Here is a 17466-nt window from a genome sequence, read left to right as displayed (position 1 = left end):
CCACAGGTATGGTACTTAAATACAGTATATTAATCCAAGCCGGGCCAATGTAACTATAAAAAATTGCCATACCTGGAATACAGATTTAAAGATTGTCCAGGGGTGTGACGTGTGGCAATATCAGTCTGTTTTCGAATACCCCTGCCCTACAACTTTTGTGAAATATCCTTATGTTGGCACAGACTGACAGCGAGTGTGGAGATGTGCAGATCTTCCAGAGAGCGGACTGTCATGTCCCTGATCTGTCTGGGGAACTATCTGAAGAAGAAGATGCTAAAATTAAGGTAAGGGCTGTTTGTTGTATCTGATTTATTCTCCTGAGTTACAACAATGGCAATATCTCGATGTTATTAAGATGTATGTAAAGCCATTGTTTTGTTAGTTTTTCAGTAGAGTAGGAAAGCTTGAGAACCCTATCTGGTTATCTTTTACTGCCTGTGTCCTGTTGGGGAGATTTACCTTCACTTCCTGTCTTGGGGGTGCAACTGGAAATGAGTGGAAAGCTCACCAAATTAAATGGAATTCCTATCTTAGAGAGGTGTCACAGGAATTGATGTTCCCATTGGAGGATTTTCTCTAACCTTCTAACTCTAAAATTCTGGATTTTCACTCACAATGGCCATGAGGACAAATACAGGTGAATCTCCTTGGCAGGAACACAGACAGTATTCACAGCCTGAAAAAGGGTCTAACCTTTTCAAACTGCATCCAAAACAAAAAAATGTTCCTTTAAAATAACTTTTGACTCTGTTTCCAAAAAAAAATGAACAAAGCACTGCCTGGTAAAGGATACAGTCAACACTTACATGTTCCACTGCCCCCACCATGGGTCCACACTTTCTACCGATGCACTGTGGTTTCTTCTGTTGGCTGCGGCATCATCATAGGACACAGTAGTGGCATAGGTGCTGGTTCTTAGGCGCATTCCAGGCACCTGACACATCCAGAAGTACACTATATTGTCAACCGTATGGGACGCCTGCCTTTACACCCACATGATCGTTAATGGCATCCCAGTCCTAGTCCGTAGGGTTCAATATTGAGTTGGCCCACCCTTTGTAGCTATAACAGCTTCAACTCTTCTGGGAAGGCTGTCCACAAGGTTTAGGAGAGTGTCTATGGTAATGTGTGACCATTCTTCCAGGAGCGCATTTGTGAGGTCAGGCATTGATGTTGAAGAGAAGGCCTGGCTCGCAGTCCCTACTCTAATTCATCCCAAAGGTGGTCTATCGGGTTGAAGTCAGTCAAGTTCCTCCACCCCAAACTCACTCATCCATGTCTTTATGGACCTTGCTTTGTGCACTGGTGCGCAGTCATGTTAGCACAGGAAGGGACCATCCACAAACTGTTCCCACAAAGTTGGGAGCACAAAATTTTCCAAAATGTCTTGGTATGCTGACGTCTTCACTGGAACTAAGGGGCCAAGCCCAACTCCTGAAAAACAACCCCACACCATTATCCCCCCTCCACCAAATGATTTGGACCAGTGCACTAAGCAAGATCCATAAAGGCATGGATGAGCGAGTTTGGGATGAAGGAACTTGACTGGCCTGCACAGAGTCCTGACCTCAACCCGACAGAACACCTTTGGGATGAATTAGAGCGGAGACTGCGAGCCAGGCCTTCTCTCCAACAGCAGTGCCTGACCTCACAAATATGCTTCTGGAAGAATGGTCAAATATTCCCATAAACACTCCTAAACCTTGTGGACAGCCTTCCCAAAAGAGTTGAAGCTGTTATAGCTGCAAATGATGGACCAACTCAATATTGAACCCTATGGACTAGAATGGACTGCCACCAAAATTAATGTGTGTGTAAAGGCAGGCGTCCCAATACTTTTGACAATATAGTGTACATTGAATGCTGAAGATGCTTAGCTCTGCAACAGATCTGCTGGCATCAAGTGGAACTTCACTCTCTCAATCAACATTGACTATTTTTATTCCTTATGCTGCTAGCATTAGTAAATAGATAGGAAAGTATATCCTATCATAGCTTGTTTTAAACTTTTTTATTTATTTTTTTACATTTCTGCAGTTATTTTCTGGTTTCAAGGCTTAGGAAAATGATGTCATACATCTCAGGACTATTCAGGAAGGAAGGATGGGTTTTCTTAGCTAACTGCAACCTCCAGCCTGCATACCTGAGCTAAGGGCAGATGGATTCCAGAAAATAAATGAAATGAATGCTTTGTGAATCATCTGCCTTTACTCAAGATGGACGCAGCCAGAAATGTAGGAGGTGGGGGGTTCTAAGTGATTTCTCAGCAAAATAAAATATGGGGGATATGGATGGATGGGCGGAGTTTGCTTTGAATATTAAATCTGAATAAACAGCGTTTTTGGTTTGTGGTGCTCAGATACAGTGAAGTTCCACTTTAGGAACATTTTCATCTAGCTGCTTTTTATTTTGCATAAGACCATGGTAATCAAAGAGCTACACATCTTTCATATATCCTGGTAATTTATCAGTGAATAATATTATATCCTAGGTGATTGCAGATGATGTTCACGTTATAACAAATTGTGAAGGTAGTTCTGCTAAGCTGCATGCAACAGCTGAAGCAAAACCAGCATCAGATCGGAGCAGATTGTTGCCAAATAAAGCTGGGGATGGTGCGTTTAACAACTTCCATGATGGGAAGACAGACAGAGAAGCCAAAGACCAACAGAGAACACCAAAGAGTGGCTGGGTAAAACAGGAGCATATACCGATTAAACCTGGTGACGACTCCCCAGTGCCGCCCCTGAAGGTGCGTTACTTGCCTTAACTTCATGTCTGCCAGTTTGGAATCCTTGTCGTTTCACAAATTCGTTTGGTGACCTTGCCATGGATTGTATATATATTTTTTTGTAATAACAGTCAGTGTTTGGTGTGGTTGGGGCCTGCATTCCCAGGAAGGACTGTTGTATCTAAGTGTAGCACCCTCCAAGGTAGATGCTAGGCAGAGAAAGTATAGTTGCTCTGTCTGCTTATCAGGAGAGCCTGATTAATAGTTAGGCCTGTTACATGTGTCCAGGGTGTGATTCATCTGGGCTGAGGGAGTGTCCCCACTGTATCCAATAGGGGAGCATGTTGGACAGTGGAGGAAACCCAGTCAATGCCGCACTGACTTTTGTAACTATCCCAGTGGGTTGGCACAAGCAGTGGGGCATCCTGAGATGCGTTATAAAAGCCAAGGGAACATGTGACAGGGTGTCTTTGGGTGGGAGGCCAGTCCCAGAAGGAGGGTGACGGCTGTATCCTCTTCTGCATCTGTGAGGGTGGTCGTAGGCAGTCGGCCCTAGTGAACCAGCGGTGTGGCTGAACCCAGAGGTCCAGTGAAGCTGACTGTGGAGGTGAAGGCAGAGCAACTCTGGAAAAACAGTGTCTGTGATTAGAGGGAAGCTTGCCAAGGGGTCTGCCCAGGAAGGGGACCCCTCCAGTGGATAGAGTCAACGAACGATTGTCAGCACACAGGCAGTGAGAGTAAATCGGGTGCCAAGTTGTTAACCTTGAAGAGAATATTCAAACGGGAATGGTCAATTTAACTTCACTTCAGTGGCAAGGTGAAGCAGCGGCCTAGCTGCATTCTACAGCTAGTTGTCCTCAGAATTGTGCATAGGTACTAGTTGGAGTATCCCACTCATCCCTTCTCCCATCCCAGTTCTAAATAAAACACAAAACCAACATGCCCTGGACTGATTATTGTCTGAGCCAAGAACTTTTAATGCTGAGTATCCGCTGTCAGTTACTAATGGTAACCCAGGGGAACCCAAGAAGTGTAATTCTCAGCAGCTCTCTAGGGGGCAGTGCTACATAAGTATTGCTGAGATGGAGGTAGAGGTGTGTGATAAGCCCTGTGTATGTTGATTCAGTAAATCCCGCTTATTATATTAAACCTGTTCTCCATTTTATTAGTAGCAATCCTACCTGAGAACAGACGTCACATGATATCTGTTAATATGTGTGTTGAGGTGCAAAAAAGAAATGAATGGGCACGCACCACATACAATAGTTCATACACAACATGTTGTATTGCGTGTTTGTTAAAAACACAGGTGAACTGGTGGCTAAACACACATGACTTAGTCCCCGTTCACACTAAGGCGACCTGTGAGGCGACCTGGTCGCCGTAGGTCGCCTCCCATAGGGAAGCTGCGGACCCGTTCTAATAGGAGCGACACAAGTCGCTCCGACTTAGAAAAAGGGTCCGGAGCTTCTTTGGGGCGACCAGGAGGCGACCGACATAGACTTCAATGTTATAAAGTCCGTGGCGGCCGCAGAGGTCGCGGTGCGAAGTAGCGTCGCCCCTATGTGAACGGGGGCTTACCCTTTCGCTGCCAGAGCTGTTTTTGCATTTTTTTTTGCACAAAATAAAAAAATAATTTTAGGTCTGAAGATTACATAAATCCCCCATAACACCATATATTTTTTTAACCACTTCTGGGCCGGAAGATTTTCCCGCTTAATGACCAGGCCAGTTTTTGCAATTCGGCACTGCGTTATTTTAATGGACAATTGCGCGGTCGTGCAATGCTGTACCCCAAAAAAAATTGATGTCCTTTTTTCCACACAAATAGAGCTTTCTTTTGGTGGTATTTGATCACCTGTGCGATTTTTTTTTTTTTTTTTTTGCACTATAAACAAAAAATAAGCGACAATTCCGAAAAAAAAAAAATAATATTTTTCACTTTCTGCTATATAACCTTCCCAAAAAAAAAAAAATGTAAAAATCTAATTTTTTTCGTCATTTTAGGCTAATTTGTATTGTGCTACAAATTTTTGGTATAAAAAAAAAAGGGAAAAGAGTTTATTTTTATTTATTTATTTTTTTACCAGTAATGGCGGCGTTCAGCGATTTTTAGCGGGACTGCGACATTGTGGCAGACAGATCGGACCCCTAACTGAAAATGTTGACACTTTTGGGGGGACCAGTGACATTACTACAGTAATCAGTGCTAAAAATATGCACTGTTACTGTAATAATGATACTGGCAGGGAAGGGATCTACCCAGGGGCGATCAAAGGGTTAAGTGTGTGCCTAGGGGGTGTTTTCTAACTGTGGTGGGGGGGGGGGCTTATGAAATTAATACAGAGACCTGTGTTCCTAAATAGGAGGAACACAGGAGCTTTGCATTGATACCATAGAGAACAACAACAGACCACTGTTCTCTCTTCACGGGGAGCGATCACGGGTGCCGGGCGGCAATCGCGGCCACCAGCCCTGTGGACCGGCTCCCCTGCGGGTGAGTGGGCACGCGTGCCCCCAAGATTGCTCCCGCAGACCACTGTACAGGTACGGCAATTCATGGGAACCTGCCGACCTGCTGCCGTATAACTGCGGCGGCTGGTCAGAAAGGGGTTAAAATCTGACAACCTAGAGAATAAAATAGTTGTAGTTTTTTAAGTCGCACAATATTAGCGCAAGTTTATGAAATGCAAAATTTAAGTTAAAAAAACGCTAAAGTTAATTTAGCACACAAAAGTAATAAATTAGGGCTGCAGTTAATAATTATTTTCATAATCGATTAGTTGGCTGATTATTGTTTTGATTAATCAGATAATGAACCTTAAAAAAAAGTGTGGTGTAGAATTTAGTTAACATGTAAAGTTTAAAAAAAGGCAACTTATTCTAAAATATCTATATGAGTGGTAAATATAAATAACCAACTATATAGTTAGGGAGCAAAATCTCTAATACACTCTGAGAATGACAGAAGAGATATACTGTATATACTACCGTGTTTCCCCAAAAGTAAGACCTACCCTCAAAGTAAGACCTAGTGTTATTTTTGGGGAGGGCTGCAATATAAGCCCTACCCTGAAAATAAGCCTTAGTTTAGTGTATGAAAAATCCTAGGATGCACTTTATTAGTGTTTTAAATAATGTCCAATGTGTGTTTTTGTAATATAATACTGTGAAATATCTTCCCTGCATTGCCGCTCTGCTCTCAGCTGATTCCCTGCTCTGTCTTTCTCTTCTCATACCGGTAGCTGACAGATGGGGATCTCAGCCCCTCCCCTCTGCAGTGTAACACAGAAGTGCCGGTATTCGATTAGAATTGTGGGAAATACCTTTGATACATCGACCCTTCCGTGACCCCCAGGAGCGGAGATGAAGAAGGCATTTCACACTATTGTAATCTAATCTACCCTGCGCTTCTGTGTAAACTGCAGAGGGGAGGGTCTGATATCCCCCTCTGACAGCCACAGTATGAGAGGAGAAAGACACAGCAGTGATGTAATGAAGGTATTTTACACTATTGTATTACAAAAACACACACTGGACATATATAAAACACTAATAGTGCATCCTAGGATTTTATATACACTAAACTAGGTTCACACTGGATTCTTGGCACACATGGAGGGCAGAGAGGGATAGGACAGAACATTATAAGACCTACCCCGAAAATAAGCCCTACTGTGTCTTTTGGTGGCAAAATTAATATAAGACCCGGGCTTATTTTCGGGGAAACACGGTATTAGAGGTTGAATCTGGTAAATATCATCAGACTCAGAGATCAATCTTTTTATTTAAAGGAAAAAGGAAAAAAAAATGATATTATATATGACAGACTCTCTTGTCGTAGGTGATAAAAGCTCCCTGCGCCTGCTGTCACTTATGCTGGCCATACAAAAACAATGTCTTCCTTCAATCGAACGTTTGTTAGATTTTCTAATCATTTGTGGGGTCAAGCAAGAAACTGTGTTGCTCCAGGACAAAAAGCCTCTGTTCAACGTTCAGCCTCAGAGAAGAAATTCCGGTGCACACCCTGGTTGCAACAGAAGCATATGTAAGAAATGGTTTGGAAGAAAACAGGTGGAAAAAGTATGTGAACCCTTGGATTTAATAACTGGTTGAACCTCCTTTGGCAGCAATAACTTCAACCAAACGTTTCCTGTATTTGCAGATCAGACATGCACAACGGTCAGGAGCAGTGGCGGCTGGTGCTCAAAATTTTTTGGGGGGGCGCAAAAAGAAAAATGTAATAGGTATTGCTTCACGTCAAAAAACGCAGTAAAAAATTGCGTGACTTTAAAGTCATGGTACAGGCATGGCACGGGTGATGGTATAGGCATGGCATAGGTGATGGTACAGGCATGGCACAGGTGATGGTACAGGAGATGGTATAGGCATGGCACAGATATGGTATAGGCATGTCACAGGTCATGGTACAGGAGATGGTATATGCCCCCTTTCAATGCAGTGACCAGCGTACATGCCCCCTTTCAATGCAGAGACCAGTGTACATGCCCCCTTCAATGCAGAGCTCAGCGTGCGTGCCCCCTTCAATGCAATGAACACTGTGCTGTGCCCCCTTCAATGCAATGAACACTGTGCTATGCCCCCTTCAATGCAATAAACACTGTGCTGTGCCCCCACAATGCAGAGTTCAGCGTGCATGCCCCCTTCAATGCAACTGTGCTGTGCCCCCTTCAATGCAATGAACAATGTGCTGTGTCCCCTTCAATGCAATGAACACTGTGCTATGCCCCCTTCAATGCAATAAACACTGTGCTGTGCCCCCTTCAATGCAATAAACACTGTTCTGTGCCCCCTTCAATGCAATGAACACTGTGTGCTATGCCCCCTTCAATGCAATGAACACTGTGCTGTGCCCCAACAATGCAGAGTTCAGCGTGCATGCCCCCTTCAATGCAATAAACACTGTGCTGTGCCCCCTTCAATGCAATAAACACTGTGCTGTGCCCCCTTCAATGCAATAAACACTGTGCTGTGCCCCCTTCAATGCAATGAACACTGTGCTGTGCCCCCTTCAATGCAATAAACACTGTGCTGTGCCCCCTTCAATGCAATGAACACTGTGCTGTGCCCCCACAATGCAATGAACACTGTGCTGTGCCCCCTTCAATGCAATAAACACTGTGCTGTGCCCCCTTCAATGCAATAAACACAGCATTGCCCCCCAATAATTGCGGAGCGCCACAGCATTGTCCCCCAATTATTGCAGAGTGTCACAGCATTGTCCCCCAATTATTGGAGAGTGCCACAGCATTGTACCCCAATGATTGCAGAGCGCCACAGCATTGTCCCCCAATGATTGCAGAGCGCCACAGCATTGTCCCCCAATGATTGCAGAGCGCCACAGCATTGTCCCCCAATGATTGCAGAGTGCCAGCATTGTACCCCAATGATTGCAGAGTGCCAGCATTGTACCCCAATTATTGCAGAGCGCCACAGCATTGTCCCCCAATGATTGCAGAGCGCCACAGCATTGTCCCCCAATGATTGCAGAGCGCCACAGCATTGTCCACCAATGATTGCAGAGTGCCACAGCATTGTCCCCCAATGATTGCAGAGTGCCACAGCATTGTCCCCCAATGATTGCAGAGTGCCACAGCATTGTCCCCCAATGATTGCAGAGTGCCAGCATTGTCCCCCAATGATTGCAGAGTGCCAGCATTGTCCCCCAATGATTGCAGAGTGCCAGCATTGTACCCCAATTATTGCAGAGTGCCCACAGCATTGTACCCCAATCGATGCAGATACCAGCGTGCGTGCTCCCATCAAACTTACCTGGCGGCGGCGCGGCTCAGCTTCTTCCTCCTCTTCTGCGGCGGGTCCTTCTCCCTCGTCTCGGCGGCGGGAACCGGCGGGCGGCCTCTCCTCTTCTCTGAGTGACGGTGAGTGACTGACGCACGCACCGGCACCGCCCCCATTGCGACGTCAGCGATATCCTGGATGATGATTGGTCCAGGCTGTAGACTGGACCAATCACAGCCAGGATATCAGAAAGTGGGGGTGTCCAATCGCAAAGACTTGCGCCCAGGTTACCCCCCAGAAGGCAGTCAATCGGCGCCTCTTCTGGGACGTAACCCCACCCCCCCCCCAGCCACCAGTTACTTCAGGCGAGGCCGGCGAACCCAATTTTTTTTTTTTGTACAACTTTATTTGTTCATTTTGTTTTTTTTTGTTTTTTTCTTTTTTTTAGGGGTAGGGGGGCGGCGCCCTGGCACCCCCTATGCACGGGCCGCCACTGGTCAGGAGTAATTCTTGACCATTCCTCTTTACAGAACTGTTTCAGTTCAGCAATATTCTTGGGATGTCTGGTGTGAATCGCTTTCTTAAGGTCATGCCACAGCATCTCAATCGGGTTGAGGTCAGGACTCTGACTGGGCCACTTCAGAAGGCGTATTTTCTTCTGTTTAAGCCATTCTGTTGTTGATTTACTTCTATGCTTTGGGTCATTGTCCTGTTGCAACACGCATCTTCTGTTGAGCTCCAGTTGGTAGACAGATGGCCTTAAGTTCTCCTGCAAAATGTCTTGATAAACTTGGGAATTCATTTTTCCTTCAATGATAGCAATCCGTCTAGGCCCTGACGCAGCAAAGCAGCCCCAAAACATGATGCCCCCACCACCATACTTCACAGTTGGGATGAGGTTTTGATGTTGGTGTGCTGTGCCTCTTTTTTGCCACACATAGTGTTGTGTGTTTCTTCCAAACAAATCAACTTTGGTTTCATCTGTCCACAGAATATTTTGCCAGTACTGCTGTGGAACATCCAGGTGCTCTTGTGCAAACTGTAAACATTCTTGTTTAGTGTTTTACGTATTGTAGATCCACTAACAGGGATGTTAGCATTTGCCAGTGACTTTTGTAAGTCTTTAGCTGACACTCTAGGATTCTTCTTCACCTCATTGACCAGTCTGCGCTGTGCTCTTGCAGTCATCTTTACAGGACGGCCACTCCCAGGGAGAGTAGCAGCAGTGCTGAACTTTCTCCATTCATAGACAAGTTGTCTTACCGTGGACTGATGAACAGCAAGGCTTTTGGAGATACTTTTATAACCCTTTCCAGCTTTATGCAAGTCAACAATTCTTAATCGTAGGTCTTCTGAGAGCTCTTTTGTGCGAGGCATCATTCACATCAGGCAATGCTTCTTGTGAAAAGCAAACCCAGAACTGGTGTGTGTTTTTTATAGGGCAGGGCAGCTGTAACCAACACCTCCTATCTCATCTCATTGATTGGACTCCAGTTGGCTGACATCTCACTCCAATTAGCTCTTGGAGATGTCATTAGTCTAGGGGTTCACATACTTTTTCCACCTGCAATGTGAATGTTTACATGGTGTGTTCAATAAAAAACTTTGCAACATTTCATTCTTTGTGTGTTATTAGTTTAAGCAGACTGCGATTGTCTAATGTTGTGACTTAGATGATGATCAGATCACATTTTATGACCAATTTGTGCAGAAATCCATATCATTCCAAAGGGTTCACATACTTTTTCTTGCAGCTGTATATAATAGCGGTGCACCGATCCGATATCCGGATCGGATATCGGCCTCGATACTGCCAAAATAGCTGGATCAGGGATCGGTAAAATTAACAGGTCCATTGGCCGATCCAGTTTTGTCGCAGCAGAACCTACCGCGGTGTCTGCTGAGTCCCAGCTCAGCCATCACTTACTTGCACGGAGCTTCTACTTCCTGTATAGGTCCGGCTCACAGGCGGAGTAATATCAGATGCACTCCGCCTGTGAATGGAGGAGCCGTACACAGGAAGCAGAGGCTTTGCTCAGTACTGCAGCCGCATGCTTCCCGGGCTCAGCCAGACAGACAGACACAGTGCCTACAAGCAAATCCCTGCAAGTACTCTTATTGCTATTATTGTATACTGTTATGTTGTATGTTGCATTTTAAATTCCTGTTTGCAGGATTTTGCATTTCATATTTTTTACATGTTTACTGTTTGATATGTTCAAGCAATAAACTGTTTGTTTTTTTTTCTTGTGGCTACATTTTATGCTTTTTAATTTTGAGTTTGATTACATATATTTTAGATTTTGAATGCACAATTGTTATAACAAAACAATAGTTCTGGATCGTTATCGGCAGATACACAAAGCCAGGCATCGGTATCGGGACTAGAAAAGTCGGATTGGTGCACCCCTAATATATAATAATAAATACACCCAGAAGTAGAATATATGGGCATTTTAACTAGGAGTCAGACATGAAGCTATATGAAGGGTGGAAGGGAGATATAAATCTTTTATATTAAAGTAATACTAAAAGCTGAGACTTTGTTTTCCATGGATATGATCATTTTAAATATAATGCACAATACTAGTAAAAGTTTACTCAAAATGTCATTCTAATGCCTTATATTACTTCCACTCTATCAGCCTTCACCTTCTATGGGTTCAGATGCTGATCTTCCCTACACTGAGTCTTTAAAGTGATTTTTTTTTCCAAACAACAAACATGTTATACTTCCCTGCTCTGTGTAATGGTTTTGCACAGAGCATCCCCGATTCTCTTCTTCTGGGGTCCCCCACCGACGCTTCTGGGTCCTCTCGCCTTCAGAGTACCCCAATAGCAAGCTGCACAGTATAGTAAATAGCAGAATGCCCCTATAGCAAGGTAAAAAAGAGGCAATCCCACAAAATACTTTTAGATGTTACAAATATATATGGCGTTAGGGTGCCGTAAACCTGACAGATGAAAGCATCACATATTGTGTCATATTCGTGAGATTGCCTCTTTGAGATGCTTGGGCGTCCCCTTTTTCTTTTATATTTGGTGCAAGTAAGCTTCCAGGCTCTTGGCGGCAAATAAGTGGTTCTCCTACTGATCTGGTTCTTTTGTTGGGTATCCCATTCAAAGATATATTTAGTCTTTCTGGAGGCTCTAGTTAGATCTCTGATTTTGCCAGAACACAGAGCATTCGGCCTATTGGCCATGTTTATTACCCAGGACTATCGCTCTTAGTAAACCTTGAAAGGATACATCCACCTGGCATCGATATAGGTACTTGAATCTGTGTATCTACAAGGTCTTGATGAAGCATACTGCAAAACGCGTCGACCCTTGATACAGACGTACTTTTTCTTTTACGTAATTTTGATGTATTTGATTCTGTTATTACATACGTGACTTACACTTTGTATATGTGCCCTTTTTTTTCTATGATTAGGCTGAATCCCATGTTGGTTGGGTCGGGTTCTTTGTATTTTAAATGCATTGTTTTATCATATAATCAATAAAATGTGTTTTTTATTTCTTTGTTTAGTATCTGTCTCATGAATGTGCCCCTAAAGCTTTTACAGATGTTTATATACATCTTTCTTACCAATTTTTGCTATTTAGGATTATGGCACGCTCATGGTAGCTCCCATCTTTTTCCATGAAAAAAAAAAAAAGGCTTTGTTCTTGACAACAAAGTTTAAGGATGTCTAAAAAGATCGGCAACCTTTGTAAAGTAATAAAAACTTCTTTTGCTGCTTTTCTCATCATCTTGTACTGCCTCACTTTCTATTTTTTTTTTTTTTTTTAATTCGTTTATTGAAACAAAAATAAGGCATATAACAAACCACCAGATAAACACAGTAAGCAGTAATAGTGCAACGGGAAGATGCACAGCTCTCGGTTGACATAGACAGTATGGAAGAACAGGATAACAGCATAGTGGAACTTGGGGGCGGATATCCCCCGACAGTCAAACCCAAGCATTCCAACCCCCTAGAACCCAGCACATCGGGAAATATGGCACCAAGAGTGTAGTCAGGAGCTCCAGGGCCACCGCGGGGCAGACCCCCGCCACCCCCGGCATCCAACACATGGCCGGCATCAGGCGCGCGGAGGGCCGCCCCCCGATGGACTCCCAAGAACCCCCAAGGGGCAGGGGGGGATTGACACCAATACGTCCGTCTGGGAGCAAGATGCGGATCTTAACAAACAACTATAGCAATATGCCTGTAAGAGTAAACCGGACAGAAAAAAAAAAAGGGATAAAGGAGGGATAGCAAGAAGAAGGAGAATAAGAGGAAAAAAGAGGGGTAAGGGAGAAGGGCAGGGGGGGGGGGGGGTGGTAGGACAGCGCGGCCCAACAGCACCCACAATCACAGAGCATTATATCAGCAGATCACGGTATTCCGCTGAAAAAGTAAATTCGTGCCAATAGAACCAGCGTTTCGTGAATTTCTCTCTGGTTCCCCTCTCCGTCGCCATCAGATCTTCCATTTCGTTAATGCATTTGACTTTATTAAGCCACATGGCCACAGTCGGGGGCTGGGTCTGCTTCCAAAGGGGGGGGATGCAACTCTTCGCTGCCGTGAACAATAACGGCAAGATGGATTTCCGATAGGACGCTCTCGGGAACTCGTGATGGTGGAGCAGGAAAAGCGCAGGGTCTAGTGTCAAAGAGTGGTCCGTGAATTTTTGGACAATAAGGCGTACTGATGCCCAGAATGGCTGCACCCGTTCACACGACCAGAAAATATGGAGGTACGTCCCCCGCTCCTTACCGCACCTCCAGCAAGTGTCAACACTGGTCGGGAACATCCGACTCATCCGCACCGGGGTATAGTGCCATCTAGTCAGACATTTGTACCCCACCTCCTGGTAGCGAGAGCAGATGGAAGTTTTGTACGCGAAAAACAGTAGGCGTTCCACCTGTTGATCGGTGAAGGATAGGCCCAAATCTCGCTCCCAGCGAGCCACATAGGGAGGTCAGAACGGCGCTGCAGGAGTGACCAGAGTCTTGTACATGAGGGAGATAGTGTGACGTAAAGGAGACGGAACGGAGCAAAGTTCCTCAAAGTAGGTGAGACGTCTGGCAAACAGGGGCGCTGCCGGTAGGGATTGCAAAAAGTGCGAGAGTTGGACCTGTTGCCAGAAATTCAGCTCAGAGAAGGCGGCGTCCGAATGAAGGCGAGACCTGGTGATCCAGGACCCGTCCCGAACAAAGTGGCGGGCCTGACCAAGTCCTGCATCCCTCAGGGACCGAAATCCCGGCTCATCCACTCCCGGTGGAAAATCGGGGTTGTCAATTACCAGAAGAAGGGGGGACGGCAGGGTAGCTAAAGAGCCCCCCTGGCACAGACGCCTTCCCACCCGCAAGGTGGGGCCAATAGTCGGGTGGTCGGACAGTTCCCTCTGGACCGCTGAGGAAGTCCACAGAGAGGCCTCAGGTGGGGTCCCCACCGAACTCCGCTCCAAACGTACCCACTGCTTCAGGGGGCCATGGCGGTACCAGTCCAAGATACGGGACAAGTGACATGCCTCATAATAGGCTACGGCATCCGGTAGAGCCATGCCGCCGCTCAGTTTAGGCATGCACAAAACACGCAACGCCAGCCTCGGGGAGCCCCTGCGCCACAGAAACTCCCGGGAAAAACCCGATTAACCTTCCGAAGGAAGGAAGCCGGGACGGTCACCGGGACGGCCTGGAACACGTATAAAAGGCGGGGCATTACATTCATTTTTATGATATTGCAACACCCGAACCACGAGAAACGGCCTCCGTGCCAGTCATCGAGATCTTTCTTGATTTGTGTCAATAAAGGTGGGAAATTGCAATCAAAGACTCCGTCAGGTGAGTGCGGTAGAGAAATCCCCAAATAGCGAATATGGGACGACCCCCACTTAAAGGGGAAGTCCGCCCGGAGGAGAGCAGAAAGAGCGGGTGAGATAGCCACCGCCAGGGCCTCGGACTTAGCTTGATTTATTTTATAGAACGAAAGGGATTCATAAACACGGAACTCCTTCAGCAAATTGGGCAAAGAGGTCAGAGGTTTCGTAAGAAAGAAGAGGAGGTCATCCGCGTACGCCGCCACCTTGGGGGAGAGCGTCGGGGAGATCGTTACCCCAGCAATATTAGCATTAGCCCTCATCGTGCGCAGGAAAGGCTCGAGGGTCAAGACGAAGATCAGCGGGGAGAGCGGGCAGCCCTGACGGGTCCCATTGGAGATCACCATGGGGTCAGATAGGTGACCATTGACCCTCACTGTCGCCGAGGGGGCTGAGTAGATAGCTCGAACCCAAGACATGAGCCGCTCCCCTGCTCCAATGTGCTCCATCGTTGCCAAGAGGAATTCCCAGTTCACCCGATCGAATGCCTTCTCCGCGTCGTGGATAAAAGCAAGGTTGGGATTCGGCGGGTATTGGCAAGGTGTACTAGGTCAAGCACCTTGGTGGTGTTGTCTCGTGCTTCCCGGGAAGCGACAAAGCCCACCTGGTCGTCATGGATCAGTTGCGGAAGCAGCGGGGCCAATCTAGAGGCCAGGATCTTAGTAAAGAGCTTCAGGTCGACGTTTAGAAGCGAGATAGGCCTGTAGCTGGCGCAGACCATAGGATCCTTACCTTCCTTCGCGAGAACCGCGATGTGTGCCCTAAGTGAGTCCGCCGGGAACGCCGTACCTTCTCCCGTAGCGTTATATGCAGCAAGGAAATGGGGAGAAAGGATGTCATTAAAGCATTTGTAGTAACGGATGGAGTAGCCATCCGGGTCCGGGGCCTTCCCCGGTTGTGTCGCCTTCAGAGCCATCAACAGCTCACCAGGGCGCAAGGGTCCATTAACTTCTCTACCTCCTCCACTGGAAGGGAGGGGAGGCCCGAAGCACAAAGATAGGAGCGGATCGCATCGACCCGCCCAGCCCCGGAAGGGGATGGTGAGTCCGGTGACAAGTTGTAAAGAGACGAATAGTATTGTGGAATGCACCTGTCCGCTGTGGAATGCACCTTACGACCCCCGGAAGTCAAGAGCTCAGGCACGAAGGTGCGGGCCCTCTGCGCACGGAGTGCACGAGCCAGCAATTTTCCACACTTGTCCCCATGCTCATAAAAGGCCCGTGTGCACTTGGCCAGTGCTGCCTTCGCCCGGAAAAGGACCAAGGACCGCAACTGTTCACGCAAGACAGTCAGCTCTTGCAGGGCAGCCTGGGCCAGAGAACGTTTGTGGACCAGTTCCAGTTTGCTGATTTTAGAGAGGAGATCACTCAACTGCTGAGTACGTTCTTTCTTGCGACGCGACCCTATCTTGATAAGAACACCGCGCAAGTAGCTCTTGTGCGCTTCCCACACCATCAGGGGAGGGCTCTCGGACGTAGCATTAGTGGCAAAGAAACCCCTAAGCTGTGAGCTCAGTTCCTCCATCACGGCCGTGTCCTGGAGAAGACTATCATATAGCCGCCATTGCCACTGCGGGCGGTCCGAGGAGCTCAGATCCAGAAGGACCGGGGCATGGTCGGAGAATGTAATAGACCCGATGGAGGCCGAGACGACACGCGGCAGCAAGGCCTGGGGCAACAGAAAAAAGTCAATGCGAGAATAAGAGGCATGAGGGGGGGAGTAGAAGGTGTAGTCCCTCGTTTCCGGATGGAGAATGCGCCAGGGATCAACCACACGGAACTTCTGGAACAGCGTCTTAATACGCTTCAGGGCAGCGTAAGAAAGGTGAGAGGACCCCTTAGATGTGTCCACCACCGGGTCAAGAGCCAAGTTAAAATCCCCACCCATGATGATCTGGCCCTCCGCGAACTCCTCCAGCCGCGAGAGCAGGGATTCCATGAAAGCCACCTGACCGGTATTCGGGAGATAAAGGTTGACCAGCGTAACCGGTAAAACCCCCAACCGCCCCTTAACAAAGAGCGCACGTCCTGTGCCGTCGTTCCACGCGTCCGAGAGCGCCCACGGGGCATGACTATTAATCAGTATACACACCCCCTTAGATTTGGAGTCAGAAGAGCAACAATGATATACCGTGGGATAGCGTCGGTCTCCCAATTTAGGAAGCTTGTCCGATCTGAAATGGGTTTCCTGTAAAAAACCGACCTGCGCCCGGAGACGGTGAAGATCAGAGAGAACAACAGAACGCTTCTCGGGAGTATTTAACCCCTTGACATTTAGGGACACCAATCGCAGCGGGTCCACCTGCGGGGGAGCCATCATCCCCCACCCCCAAGTTCAAAAGCAGGGCAGGGGAAGAGAAAAGAAAAAAAAAAAAAGGGGGGGGTAAAGGGAGGGGAGAGAGAAAGAAAAGGAAAAGGTGAGAGAGAGAGATAAATAAGGCAAGAATTCAAAGAGGGGTGCACTCCTGGTGCACAGGGGGGAGGATCTACAGTGCCAACCGCACTGAGGAGACCAAGTCTCAAGGTACCAAGAGGTTCGACCCGCACCACTCAAACCGCGGGCAGAACAGGTGGAACCTCAAGGGACACCCTACTGGGGGAACGAGGAGGGTCACAACAGACAGAGGAAGGTGACCACTTTCCAGAACCTTCCCTAGACCGGCAATGAAAAACAATATCAACAATATCAAATATAAAGGCATTACATTGTAAAACAAAGTGCAAAAGCTGAGGAGCAGCAAGCGAAGAGCCCGTGAAGGCAAAGCAACCTCGCAACCATGGTCAGGAAAGCACATAAAACAGTCAACATAATAACCCTATGTGAGATGGGTATGGGCCCTCGGGGGAAAAAAAGGGGGGGGGAGAAGGGGGGGAGGGGGGAAGGAGAGGAACACAACTCATTAGGAACCCCCACAAACAGGGTGGGGATGGTCAGTCCAGGTCCATGGGGTGCAAAATGAAACACCTCGGGGGGGGGGGGGGGAAGGGAGGGAAGTAGGGCAAAGGGGGTACCACAGGGCCACAGTCAGACTCACGGTTGCAGGCAGCAGCAGTCTAGTCTTCCGGGGATGCAATGTCTTAGGATGTCGAGGATATTGCATCTAA

At 47.1% G+C, this 17466-nt stretch overlaps 1 protein-coding gene across 1 annotated transcript in view; it reads left to right on the top strand.

Moving 5' to 3' along the window:
* Positions 1-17466, top strand: part of LOC309558919 (dynein axonemal assembly factor 8-like) — a 211969-nt gene that overhangs the window by 16540 nt on the left and 177963 nt on the right. Inside the window, exons 3-4 of the mRNA XM_082262014.1 lie at positions 183-284; positions 2492-2752. Of these exons, the coding sequence (XP_082118140.1) occupies positions 183-284; positions 2492-2752 (363 nt within the window). The remainder of the gene's footprint in view (positions 1-182; positions 285-2491; positions 2753-17466) is intronic.

The sequence above is a fragment of the Pelophylax lessonae genome (genome assembly GCF_965119305.1).
Source record: "Pelophylax lessonae genome assembly, chromosome: 6".
Classification (NCBI taxonomy): domain Eukaryota; kingdom Metazoa; phylum Chordata; class Amphibia; order Anura; family Ranidae; genus Pelophylax; species Pelophylax lessonae.
Note: the sequence above shows the minus strand (reverse complement) of the source record. Positions and strands in the feature narration are given on the sequence as shown.